Source organism: Triticum urartu, chromosome 1 (genome assembly GCF_003073215.2).
Source record: "Triticum urartu cultivar G1812 chromosome 1, Tu2.1, whole genome shotgun sequence".
Taxonomy (NCBI): Eukaryota; Viridiplantae; Streptophyta; class Magnoliopsida; order Poales; family Poaceae; genus Triticum; species Triticum urartu.
The window spans coordinates 363,591,304-363,605,654 of NC_053022.1; the positions used below are offsets into that span (position 1 = coordinate 363,591,304).

The 14,351-nt window shown below is 52.1% G+C and overlaps 1 protein-coding gene across 1 annotated transcript; it reads left to right on the top strand.

The window, feature by feature from the left end:
- Nucleotides 1–4,579: 4,579 nt before the first annotated feature.
- On the top strand, nucleotides 4,580–5,788 carry LOC125532865. Its single transcript, XM_048696748.1, has one exon. The coding sequence runs from the start codon at nucleotides 4,580–4,582 to the stop codon at nucleotides 5,786–5,788; it is 1,209 nt and encodes a 402-aa protein (XP_048552705.1).
- The last annotated feature ends 8,563 nt before the right edge of the window (nucleotides 5,789–14,351 follow it).

Consider the following 14,351-nt stretch of genomic DNA (forward strand, 5'->3'; position numbering starts at 1 on the left):
AGTCGCCTAGTCTCGAACAAAGAAAGAAAGAAAATGGCTCTAAAAGAGCTAAAATAAAATAGGCAAAGCCACAACCGGCTGGTATAAGAAGACAAGAGCACTACATGCCTATCCTATTACATGACCGCCATCCAAACCGGTTGAAAATATCACGTGCTACCGTCTCCCATCGGGTAGACCCAGTAACCAAACGCTCCCTAGCCTCCGTTGGAGTGAGTAACGACCACATACGGATCAATGCAGTGGCTCTGAAGATAACCTGCAAAAAGTTGATATTTGTTGTTCTGTTAAAAACCAAATCATTTCTGCAATTCCAGATTGCCCATAATAAAGCACACACTCCTACACGAATGTTTCTCGCTATATCATAATTTATCCCATCAATCCACGTCCCAAATAACGTATTGATAGAATTTGGTGGAGTAATGTTAAAAGCTATATGGACCGACCGCCACATAATTTTTGCCATAGGACAATCCAGAAAAAGATGTTTGATTGATTCGTTTTGGTCACAGAAATTACATCTGGTAGATCCTGTCCAATTATGTTTTTCCAAATTATCCTTGGTTAAAATAATTTGTTTATGCACGAACCACATAAACACTTTGATTTTTAAAGGAATTTTAACTTTCCAAACATGTTTCGATCTAGGAAGCACAGTAGAGTTGATAACATCCAGATACATTTCAGTAAATGGTGCACTAAGTCATGGTAAAGCCAATACTACTGTCAATTGTGTTAGAAGGGAGAGAGGGATTTGGTGGAATAGTTTGATGTATTGCTTGAGCCTCGTGAGCATATATATAGGAGTACATGATCTACTTGGAGTACAAGGCAAGCCAGAATATTTCCTAGTCTAACATATGTTTCCTAATACAATCACGTTACTCAGCATCCCCCCGCAGTCACAACGGTAGCGACGCAGACGGTGAGACTGGAGAAGAATCTGAAGGCAAGCCGACGGACACCCCCCCCCCCCCCCCCACACACACACACAATCGTAACGGTCGACGCATCGCGGGGTCGTGGCTGGAGTGGAAACCAACGAGGTTGCTCAAGCAGGCGGTAGCCCTTTGTGCCGTTTGTCGAGGTAGCCAAGAGCCGAGGGTGGTGTAGCCGTGGTCGAGGTAGCCGCGCGAAGAATGTCGTGGTCGATGTCGAGTCGGGGAGCTGGTGTCGAGGATGTCGCCATGGAGCCGCGGGCGCAAGAGGGCGCCGAGTTAGCATGGGCGCAGTGGTGTCGAAGTAGTGGTGCGTCGGGAAGAAGACGTTGTTGACGACGCGTCGCAGTGGGTTTGCCAAGCCCGGGGACACATCGTAGACGAAGGCACGCACCGGTGTTGCCAGCATCGGGCATGCGTAGACGGACGAAGACGAAGTTGACGAAGCGCCACACCAGACTTGCCAGGCCCGGGGAAACGTCGTGGACGAAGGTACGCATCGGTGTTGCCAGCACCGGGCATGCATAGACGAGGACCTGCACAAGTTGTACGCCATGTCGGAGGAGTCGGAGAGGCTAGCAAAGAAGGACTCGACGACGGTTGTGGCGTCAATCAGCACGGAGCCGATGTCGCCTGCGGTTGTCGGAGTAGACGAAGTGGTCGGGGTAGATGACGGCGACGCTGGCGACGGGCCGGTGCTGGACGAAGATGAAGGAGGTGGACGGGCGGCGGCGGCGGCTACGTGGGTAGCGGCGGCAGCCAAAGAAGAGCGGCGGCGGCGGCCCAACGGCGGCTAGGTTAGGAGCGCGGCGGCGGTGCTCTAAGTAGGCGAAGAACCTGACAGCATGACAAAGACCGGCGCAGACGGTGGCGTTCCCGCGCCAAGGGAGGTGGCGCGATGCATACCACGGGAAGTTAACGCGCGTGGACGACGAAGTGGACCGTGGGCCGCCGCACTACGGCCCAAAGGGGCGACGCAGTGGTGGCGGGCAGGTCGAGGTGACGACGGGAAGACCTCGGGGCGGCGGTAGGGACCACGGGCTGCGGCACGACAACCCGAAGGGGCGGCGCGACGGAGGAGCGTGGGTCGGTGCAACCGCAGGGACGGCCTCTGGACGACGGCATGGACCGCGTGCCACGCTCGCTACGGCCCGACGGGGCGACGCGGTGGCGGCGCGAGGGTCGGTGCTGCCACGGGGACGACCTAGAGCGGATGGCCTCTAGGCGGCAGTGGACCGCGGGCCGCGGTAGTACGGCCCGAAGGGACGACGCAGCGGTGACGCGGGTCGGTGCAGCTGGGAGAAGAACCACGGGGCGGCGGCGCTGCGGCCCGACGGGGCGACGCAGCGGCAGCCTATTACTCGATCGGTAGAGGGGCGCTGAACTCGGGACGGTCTTCATGGAACCTGCGGAGGCGCGCGCAACCGACGGGCCAGGTCGGTCGCCCGGCGTAGATGAGGCGGATCACGGCAGCGGGCGGGTGATCAATCCGATCGTGCGCGAGGTCGGGGACGCCACTCGATGAAGGCGCGGTGGCGGCGGAGTCCAAGATGAAGCCGGCGGCGGCGGGCGGCAGGGCGGCTATGATTGGCTGCCACATGGCGCGAGGCCGCCGGGTCGGTGTGATGCAGGTGTCCCGGTCGGAGCAGGGCAGTGACGGCCGGCGTAGATCGACGGGCGGGCCGTCGCGCGAACGGCGGTGGTGAAGGGCCGCCGCATGACGTGAGGCCGCCGGGTCAGGCCGACCGGCGGGCCGACGCAAGGACGCCACGCGAGGCCGCCGGATCGGGGCGACCGGCGGGCCGACGCGAGGACGCCTTGCGAGGCCGTCGGGTCGGTGAAGAAGCCGGCCGATCGCGCCGGTGTTGGAGTAGAGGCGCACGGGATCGACGGTGGCGATGGACGACGCAAACCGGAACACATAGACCGGAAAACCAAAAAAGAGACGCCAATCAAAGCGACCGGCGAGAGAGAGAAAATCCGAATCAAAGGATCGAGAAAAAAGACTCTCTAGGGCAGCTGGTCAACACGGCCGGCGGATGAACCCTAGGTACGGGCGGCGCGACCCCTGACGGCGGCTATGGAGGCCGATCGCCCCGGGAGCGGCGCGCGGGTGCGGAAGCGGCGGCGGCTAGGGTTTAGGATCGACTTACGATAGATACCATATTAGAAGGGAAAGAAGGATTTGGTAGAATAGTTTCATGTATTGCTTGAGCCTCGTGGGTATATATATAGAAGTATATGATCTACTTAAAGTACAAGGCAAGTCAGAATATTTCCTAGTCTAACCTATGTTTCCTAATATAATCGCGTTACTCAACAAATTGCATAGCTTCTTTCATAGAAAGAAATGCATGAGTAGCTTGCTCATGCCGCTCAAGTCCTTTCTTAGTTAACAATTGGGCGAGCGGTTTAGAAATGAGGCCATAGTGATTGACGAATTTTTTGTAATAACTAGTCAAAACCAGGAACCCGTGAAGTTCAGTAGACGTTTTGGGTATAGGCCATTGCTCCATCACCAATGTCTTGTCAGGATTAGTTGCAACACCTTCATTTGAGATATACACCACTTCCCAAAAGAACACTTGGAAAGCTTTGCCACAAACTATGTCTGTTTGAGTTTTGTAAGCAGTGCGCACGTGATGCATGCGTCCTTCCCAGTTAGCTTTATAGATCAGAATAGCATTCAAGAACAATCACAAATTTCCTAAGAAAAGAAGCGAAGGCTACATTCATAACACATTGAAAGGTGGCAGATAAGTTTGCCACCCCAGACGATATTGAAAGTCACAGATTGATCTCAGATTCGTGTGTGCAACTGAAGCAACCTGAGCTTTGATTATTAATTGTGGTGTTTCGGTCGAAAAAATTGAAAGTCACAGATAATTTGAGAAATTTGGGATGATGAATAGACAAACGGAAAAAGATTTCTTAGAGAGAAAGTATGTAAGAATGTTTACAAATTTCGTAAGCAACATACCCTTCACAGCTAACGGCTACACCATATATTCTAGTTCCCTTGCCTACTTATAAGTGGGCCACAACACCACTGTACAGCTTGTAGAGCTAGCTCATACTTTGCTCACTCTATCTCGTTTTCTGTCTGCTCAATGGGGAGAATATCGTGTGCTCCGGGAGCACCTAAGGACAGGTGCTCCAGCGCGACCTCCGTCACTGGATCTAGGTCCAATGCTGATCTACAGATGCGCAGGACCTAAATGTAATTACTGGACTTCTTGGCGTCTTTCTGCAAAAAATGCGGAAGCTCTGACCATGGATGCTTGATCTGAGATCGAACTGCTGAGGCACTCCGGAGCTCAGATATTGTCCCCTGCTCAGTGGATCCCCTTTTCTTTGCCGGCACACTTGCCATAGAGGTGGGGCCCAGTGACTCGGTGTCAGCCATACCGGAAGGAGGCGTGACAGGCAAACACATGACCTGAGAAAGAAGATGAATTCTAGCCGTTAGATTTCAATCCAGCAGTCGGAAAAGCCGACTCTAATTTTCTTTATTTGCCAAAAAAATAGCCTGTCGTTTGTCCCTTGGATTTAATCTGATATATATTGCGGCGCCGCGAAACTAGGAACTGCCAGCTACAACGTGCTTACGTGCGCCGGCGAGACGCGATCGGCGACCGATGGGGCCAGCACGGGACTGGTCCGGGCTGCCGGAGGACCTCCTCCTCGTCGCCATGGCCGCGATGGAAGTCCCCGACGTCCTCCGCTCGGGAGCCGTCTGCTGCTCCTGGCGCTCCGCGTCCGCCACGTTCCGTCGTCTCCTTCTCCCCTCCACGGCGCTGAACCAGCCTCCGTGCCTGCTATACGCGTGCGATGCCTACGGAGCAGACGACGCCACGGCGCTCTACTCCCCCTCTGCCAACGCCACCTTCCGCCTGCCATCCTCGCTCCGCGGCGTCGTCGGGTCGGCGCACGGGTGGCTCTTCACTACCGACGAGGCGGCCAACCCCTACCTCCTCAACCCTCTCACCGGCGCCCGGGCCGCGCTCCCGCCCATCACCACTCTCGAGGGCGTGAAGATCCACAGCATCCCGGACGACGATGGCGGTGTACTCTACGACGTTGACCGCGGGATGCGGAGCTTCCCGAAAGTGAAACAGGCCAATGCGCGGACCGCGAAGGACTGGGTGTACGGCCGGGTCGCCATCTCCGCGGCGGGCGCGTCGCCGGAGTGCATCGTCTTGCTCGCACACACGCCGTGCGGAAGTCTCTCCTTCGCGAGGCCCGGCGACGAGAGCTGGACCTCGCTGCCTGAACCATACTCGACCACGGAGGTCGCCATTGCTGTCTACAACGAGAGGGATGGCCTGTTTTACACGCTATGCGAGGGCGGCGTCGTGTGCACCTTCGACCTGAGCAACCCGTCGTCCCCGGCGGTGCGGCGCATAGCATACGGTGCGAAGATGCATTCGTCAGGCAGCGCTGCTAGGCACTCGCACTACCTCCTGTTCACGCCGGGCAACGCCATCCTGGTGGTGACGAGGCGCTTTGCCAGGGCACTGGACACTCCGCGTGGCGGCGGCGTTGCCACAACTGACCTCTGGATCCACAAGGTCCGCGGTCGGGACTGGACAGGCTTGGGTGACAATCCTCTCATCCTCGGCCGGAACTCGCCGCTGTGCCTCCCGATCAAGGACTATCCCATGTTGCGCCCAAACTGCGCCTATCTGACGGACGATCTTCAGCAGCACTACACGCCAGTCAGGCGGCGCAACCTCGGCATCTGGGACTTCGAGACCGGGAGCCTGCAGAAGCTTGACGATCTCAGGCCTCTCCTTCCTTGGCTGGATACACCACCACCAATTTGGATTACGCCATCTTTTTACTAGACTTGGCACATGAACATTTTTCCCTAGCCTTTAATTTGTTTCCCTTATGCCTTGCTCGGTTAAACCCTTCTAGGCCACAGTTGTGGTTTCAGTGCGCTGGTCTTATGGGGTCTTGATGTAGGGTAAAACCCTAATCGGCCGATCTTTCACGAAAGGAGCGGATCCCGCGAAGAATACGAGGAACACGAGAGGGGGAAACGAGGGGAATCACAAGGGGAAACACGAGAGAATCACTCAATCAACAAGAAATAGTCACACATGTGCTAGATCCTCGAGTACATAAGAAAAGATATACGATCCACGGTCAACTAGGGACGATACACGGTAACCGGTCTTCTCCGTGAGGAGGTCTTGAAGTTCTTCTTCAAAAGGAGGTCTTGAATCCAAAGGGATCTTCTCCGTAGAGGCCGCGGTCTCTCTCGTGGAGTAGATCCGATGTGGATGAGCAATGCTCTATCTCTAAAATGAGCTAAACCAATGCTAACCCTAGAAAGTTGAGCGAGGAGGAGTATAGATAGTCTAGGGGGGAGAAGGGATACACGGGCCTCGGCCCTTCACTGTGCGCAGACAGGGGAGGCCGGATGTCTGGGCTGGTCGGGCCGGATGTCCGGGCTTTCAGGCGACGCTGGATGTCCGGGCTTTCAGGCGACGCCGGATGTCCGGGCTGGGGGCCCGGATGTCTAGGCTGGAGTGGTGGCATTTGTTTCTCTCGGGTTCGGAGGGGCCGGATTTCCGGGCTGGTGGCCGGATGTCCGGGGGCTCGGGAGAGGTCAGATGTCCGGGTTGTCGAGGCCGGATGTCCAGGGCCTGTAGCTTCTGGCGGCTGTGCTGCTGTAGTGGTTGACGCTCCAGGGGCCGGATGTCCGGGGCCTGGGAGATGCTCTTGGCTCCTTCCGTTGGTTCTCCTCATTCGTGGACTTGGGGACTTGTACATCTTCATGCGCATCTTCGAGAGGGTCCTCTTGGTGCCTAATCATGCACAACACCTCGGACTTAGGTAGTAGCCATGTCTCATGCATAGAGGGTGGAAGTTCGGAGAGGAGTGACTTCACCTTATCTTCGATAGCCTTGGCTCGGGCTCGGCCTCGGGTCATTGGTCCAAGTAGTGTCGTTGGAGGTGTAGGTGCGTCCATGGGGATGATCTTGGGATGCTCCGCATCATCTCCCCTCCCTTGGGGAAGATCCGTCCTCGGATCGAAATCCTCATCACCATGGTAGGGCGAGAGATCTTTGATGTTGAGGATGTCGCTCACGGAGTACTTGTCACGAGGGATGTCGATCTTGTATGCGTTGTTGTTGTAGCGTGCAAGCACCTTGAATGGTCCATCCGCGCGTGGTCGAAGTTTGGACTTGCGTTCTTGGGGAAAGCGGTCCTTGCGAAAGTGTAGCCACACGAGGTCTCCAATGTTGAATATCATAGGGTGCTTGTTGACGTTGAGCTTGGTCGCAAGGCATTGTACTTGGCGCTCGATGGTGTTTCTTGTATCTTCATGCACCTTCTTGAGATGAGTCGCTCGTGGACTTGCATCCAAATTGATGCGCTCTTGGAGTGGTAGAGGGAGAGTATCCAATGGTGACAAATGGTTGAATCCGTAGATGACCTCGAAACGGGACTTGCCGGTTGTTGAGTGTCTTGCTCGGTTGTAGGCGAACTCGGCGATGGGTAGACACTCCTCCCACTCATTAATGTTCTTCTTGATGAGTACTCGAAGTAGAGCGGAGAGTGTGCGGTTTGTCACCTCAGTTTGGCCGTCGGTTTGAGGATGGTACGCCGTGGAGAAGAGTAGCTTGATTCCGAGCTTGGCGCATAGGGTCTTCCAAAAGTAGCTAAGGAACTTGACGTCGCGGTCCGAGACGATAGTCTTTGGCACACCATGTAGACGCAATATTTCCCTACAAAAGAGATTAGCAACATGTGAAGCATCGTCTATCTTGTTGCAAGGAATAAAATGTGCCATTTTTGAGAAATGGTCCACAATGACAAATATGGAATCTTTCCCATTTCGAGTCCTAGGCAAACCAAGTACAAAGTCCATGCTAATGTCTTCCCATGGTTGGTATGGAATTGGTAGAGGCATATAGAGGCCATGAGATTGAGCTTTGGACTTAGCTTTGCGACATGTAGAGCATCGGTTGGTGAAACGATTGACATCCCGAAACATCTTTGGCCAAAAGTAGTTCTTCGAGAGCGTGGCGAACGTATTGTCGTGTCCGAAATGTCCCATTAAGCCTCCTCCATGAGATTCCTGCAAAAGCAACAAACAAAGAGAGGACTCGGGGATGCAAAGTTTATTAGCTCTCATAAGATATCCATCTTTGATGTAATAGCGTTTCCAAGATGTATTCGACAAACACTTGGCATAAGGAGTAGCAAAAGTTGCATCATGCTCATACAAGTCTTTGATATGCTCGAAGCCAATGACATCAAAATCAAGTTGTGTAACAAGCATGCATATGCGGGAAAGAGCATCCGCGACAATGTTTTCTTTACCCTTGATGTACTTGATGGCATAAGGAAAAGACTCAATAAATTCACTCCATTTAGCATGACGCTTGTTCAACTTGGTTTGTCCTTTAAGATACTTGAGAGTCTCATGATCGGAATGAATGATAAACTCATGGGGACGAAGGTAATGTTGCCATTCATGCAAAACGCGGACTAAAGCATATAGCTCTTTTTCATAGATAGGATAATTGAGATGCGCTCCGGAAAGTTTCTCACTAAAGTAAGCTATGGGGCGCTTCTCTTGCGTTAACACACCTCCTATGCCATTACCACTATCATCGCAATGAATCTCAAAAGGCTTGTTGAAATTGGGTAAAGCAAGCACGGGAGCATGAGTAAGAAAATTCTTAAGCTCATTGAATGCGGTATCTTGGGATGGTCCCCAAACAAAAGGCGCATTCTTCTTGCTCAAAGCATGCAAAGGCAAAGCAATGGTGCTAAAATCCTTCACAAAGTGACGATAGAAACCCGCAAGGCCAAGAAAACTACGCACTTGATGCAAGTTGGTTGGTTGCGGCCAAGTCTTAATAGCATTGATCTTGGACTCATCAACACGAACACCCTTAGAAGAAACAACAAAACCCAAGAAAATGAGATTATCAACACCAAAAAGGCATTTCTCCATGTTAGCATAGAGGCGCTCTTTTCTAAGAGTTTGCAAAACGATGCGGACATGGGTGACATGCTCTTTGATAGATTTGCTAAACACAAGAATGTCATCGAAATAAACCACAACAAATATACCAATGTAAGGGCGAAAGACATGATTCATAAGGCGCATAAAAGTGCCCGGTGCTTCCGAAAGACCCATAGGCATGACTAACCACTCATACAAACCAAACTTGGTTTTGAAGGCGGTTTTACATTCATCACCCTCTTGTATGCGGATTTGATAATAACCACTCTTAAGATCAATTTTGGAAAATATAGTGGCACCGCTAAGCTCATCAAGCATATCATCTAGGCGTGGAATGGGGTACCTATATCGAACGGTGATAGCATTGATAGGTCTACAATCGGAGCACATGCGAAAGCTACCGTCACGTTTTGGCACAAGAATGACCGGGACGGCACAAGGGCTCAAACTTTCACGCACATGTCCATGGTCGATGAGATGTTTTACTTGCCTTTGTATTTCTATGGTTTCTTCGGGGTTGACACGGTATGGAGCTTTGTTCGGAAGAGGTGCTCCGGGGATGAGGTCGATTCGGTGCTCAATGCCTCGTAGAGGAGGTAGACCCGGAGGTAGCTCATCGGGGAAAACATCTTGAAATTCCTGCAAAAGAGAAGACAACACTAGAGGAAGAGTGTGAGAAGTTTTAGTTTGTGGTGCATTGTGCTTGCACACGAGGACGTAGTGTAGGACACTAGATGGGTTCTCACACACTTCTCTTATCTCACGTTTGGTGGCAAATAGAACTAGGTTCTTGTTTTCGCTCATCGTGGAGGCACTCGATTTGGGCTTGTGGCGCTCACTCTCTTTTTGGTGGCTCGCTCTCTCACTATGATCTCCACGATGGGTGGCTTGCGTGTCGGCGATCACTTGACTTGGCGACATTGGACGGAGGACGTACTCCTTGCCCTTCATCTTGAAGATGTAGTGGTTCGTTCGGCCGTTGTGGTCAACTCCTCTATCGAATTGCCATGGTCGTCCAAGGAGAAGATGACAAACGGTCATTGGAACAATGTCGCACTCCAAGGTGTCTTCGTAGGCGCCAATTTTGAAGGAGACTTGTACTCGGTGCTCGACTTGGATGGTGCCGGAGTCACTAAGCCATTGCACTTTGTATGGATGTGGATGCTTCGCCTTGGGCAATTGGAGCTTGGAGCAAAGTTCTTCACTTGCGAGATTATGACAACTCCCTCCATCGATGATGACCTTGACGGATCATCCATTGATGCCGGCCTTGGTGTGGAATATGTGGCATCGTTGGTCTTCTTCTTGGTGATGTTGGAGAGTCAAGACTTTGGAGACAACAAGTGCATGACTTGAGTCTTCATCGCAAAAGACTTGTTCTTCTTCATTGTTCACTTGGCGGTGCATGGCGACTTGCTCAAGGGCTTCCATTTTGCCTTCACTCATGGAGTCATAAGTACCATCGTCGTTGAAGACCATGGTTCGCTTGTTGGTGCACTCATAGGACTTGTGGCCTCGGCCTCCGCAAGTGAAACACTTGAAGGAACTCGTCTTGACGGTCTCATCGGTTGGGGTTGATGATGATGAAGCTCTCGGCTTGAAGTTGCTCGTAGTAGGATGGCTTGTAGTTAAGAAGCTTTCTTGGAAGTCGACTTGTCGATGTTAGTAGTAGAAGGCTTTGTAGTCGGTGTTGGAGTCGTTGAAGCTTGGTTGTTGGAGAAGCCGTAGGACTTGGATGAGAACTTGGCATACTTGAAATCATCTTGCACTTGGCGTTCCGCTTTGGTAGCTTGGTGCACTAGCTCGATGAGATTTGAGTATGGTTGGAAGTCGGCGATCTTCTTGATGGGATGATTGAGTCCATTCAAGAAACGTGTCATTGTTTGCTCATCATGTTCCGTGACATTGGCTCTTATCATTGCAATCTCCATCTCCTTGTAGTATTATTGAATGCTCTTTGTTCCTTGCTTGAGTTGTTGGAGTTTCTTGAAGATGTCGTGGTTGTAGTAGGTAGGTATGAAGCGTGCTCTCATGACATCCTTCATTTGCGCCCAAGTAGTGATGGGTGGTTCACCTCTTGCCTCTCGGCGCTCTATAATTTGTTCCCACCAAATGAGGACATAGTCTTGGAACTCAAGGGATGCCATCGCGATCTTCTTCTCTTCTTCATAATTGTGCAAACGGAAGATCTTGTCAACCTTCAATGCCCATGAAAGGTACTCTTTGGGATCGTTGCTTCCGTTGAACTTGGGCATGGTAAACTTGAGCTTGCCATAGCGTTGCTCTTCATTGTGTTGGGGTCGGGGATGATAACGCCCATGTTGTTGATGATTGTTCAACTCGTGGTGCTCTTGGCGCGGAGGGTTGTCATCATCATGTTGTTCTTGTCGTGGAGGATCTCCAATGTCTTCATGCTCTGGATTGACTTGTTGTTCTTGGCGAGCTTGTGGAGGAGCTTGTCGAGCTCGAGGAGGAACTTGACGATGCACGCGAGCTTGAAATCTTCGTTCTTGAATTTCTTCACGAAGTGCTTCCTCTTGTTCACGGGCTTGTCGGCTTCGGTCGGCTACGGCTCGACTCGAATCGCATAGAGCTTGTTGTGCCGCAAGTGCTTGAGCGTCACGGAGTTGTTGTTCTTGACATTGTGCCTCGGCATCTTGAGCATTTTGGTGTAGACACACTCGCTCTTCCTCTTCATGTTGGCGTTGTCGTTGCCGTTTTCGTGCTAGTGCAAAGGCCTCTTGAGTTTGACGTTGTCGGCGCTCTTGAGAGTCGGTGTCGCGTAGGGGATTGAGGCTTGCTTGACGATCGGTGCGCGCGGCTCGGCGAAGAGTGTTCGATGTCGGTGTACTTGAGCCGGAGAGGGTGAAGTCGGAGTGTCGGCTTGAACGGATCCTTCTTGAAGTGGAAGAAGAGCGGTTGAGCAACAAAGCACGAATTTTGTCCATCCTTGCGTCATTCTCTTGCTTGTGATCATCAGGTTTGTGGTCAAAGTAGTCCCTTGTACATTGCTCGGAAAGTCGCAAGTCGGCGGCAAGGTTGTCGATGCGTTCACTCATAGCTTGTTGCTCTTGATGCAAAGCACGTTGTGCACCAAAGAGGTGACTCTTGGTGACGAAGGAGTTCATGTCGTCGTCTTGCTCCATGAAGAGTCGGTTGGTAGAAGTACTTGGCCTATCCATCATTCCAAGACAAATGTGAGTGGTAGAAAGAGAAGAACGAGTACCAAATGTACCTTGACCGAAGTTGAAAGTGGATCGAGGATCACTCCAATGTAGGACAAGGAAATAGCACCATTGGTACTAGATCTTATCAGTTTCTCACACCTACACAAGTAAAAGCTTTTGGTAGAGCTTGGTTAGGATGGTGGCACAAAATTTGATGCAATTATAAGTGAGCTTCAATAATGTTGGGAAAGACTCGCAAGATGCAATGTAACAAGTAGACCAAGCATATAAGGTACACGGAAACACACACGCAAAAAGATAAGTGGGTTGTGCAACCAAGGGTGAGCCAAAATGTGGAATCCATAAAAATGCTCTTGTTGCACAACACTAGAGAGATGCTAGCACGATTGCACAATAGGCGGATACAAGAACTTGTGCACAACCTTCTTAGCAAAAATGCAACGACTTCTATCCCAAATATGCTCTATGCAAGGTGTTGCTATGATATGATCCAAGACGATCGAGTATGACAATCTTAATGTTGTAAGATGCTATGGTACTTGCTTAAAAGCTCTTTGCTTATCTTTTCTCTTTGCTTAAAAGCTTGTTTGGATCTTTGATGTTTGAGCTCTTTTCTCATGCAATGCTTGACGAACCAAGATAGCAAATGAGTATGCGATGACAACTTTGTGACACAAGAGATGATACCAATATATGCAACAATGATGTATGTATGCTATGGGAAGTATGATCACTAATGTGCACAAGTCTCGTTGCCGGCAATACTCAATGGCTAGTCTCGATGGGTAAGCAACGCAAAGGAGTAAGGCTATGATGGCTATCAATGTAATGGCAAGAGTGATATGTCCAATACGAAGATGAGGTTACCGGTCTTGCTTCCGGTGTGGTGTCAAAATGGTGGCATGAATACCAAGGTGTAGTCGAGGTGGTCGTTGTTGATGACGATGTAGGACGGCGATGATGATGTAGGACGCGTCCGTGACGAAGATGAGCGGCGGTGATGTCGATGTTGAACCGTACCTAGTTAGCCGAAACACAAAAGGATACGGTACCGCAACTCAAATTCTCAAACCTCGAAGTAGCAAAAGTGTCGGAGAGCGAAATGGTCCAAAATGGTTGGGCGATGCGAAAGTGGTGGAGGTATGCGGAAGTATAAGTGGTCTATGGTGGGCACCGGAACAAAATTTGGTGAAAAAGGATGGAAAATGGGGCGGTGGATGGAGATGTTGCTACTAGGGGTCGGATGTCTGGGGGGGGCGAATGTCCGGGCTCTGGATCTGTAACACCCCGAATATGTTTTTCCTAATATGTAATCCAACTCTTGCCATTTCCGGCGTTAAGTTATTTTATTTTCTCGGGTTCGGGTTTTTGTCTCCGTGTGTTGTTATCGTTGTCATGCACCTCATATCATGTCATCATGTGCATTGCATTTGCATACGTGTTCGTCTCATGCATTCGAGCATTTTTCCCCGTTGTCCGTTTTGCATTCCGGCGCTCCGTTCTCCTCCGGTGGTCATTTCTACCTTTCTTTCGTGTGTGGGGATTAAACATTTCCGGATTGGACCGAGACTTTCCAAGCGGCCTTGGTTTACTACCGGTAGACCGCTTGTCAAGTTTCGTACCATTTGGACTTCGTTTGATGCTCCAACAGTTAACCGAGGGACCGAGAAGGCCTCGTGTGTGTTACAGCCCAACACCCCTTCATTTTGTCCCAAAACCCACCAAAACCCTCTCCATCACCTAGAGCGTTCGATCACGATCGCGTGACTGAAAACCGCACCTCATTTGGACTCTCCTAGCTCCTCCTATGCCTATATAAAGACCCCCTCCGAAATTCTCCTTCTCCTTCCCCCGAAACCCTTGTCCCCTTCGTCTCCACGCGCCGGCGGACATATTTCCGTCCGGCCGGACACGTCCGAATCTGTCGCTGCCGCCACGTGTCACCACCTCATTCACCGTCGCCCGGTGCCCACATCGCCGCCGCGCGGGCCCGCCTGGGCCCGGGGAGAGCCCCCCCAGCCCGAGCCGCCGCCCGCGCCTCCTCGCCCGCGCCGGCCACCACCTCGCCACGCCACCGTGCCGGCCGGTGCGCCGACGTCGCCGCCCGGCGCCGCAAGCCTCGCCGCCCGCCGCCACCTCGCCGGCGCCGGAGGCCGCGCCGCATCGCCGTGGTCGCCATCGCCGGCTCCGGCCTCCTCCTTCCTCCTCGACGTCCGCGCCGCTCCGGCAAGT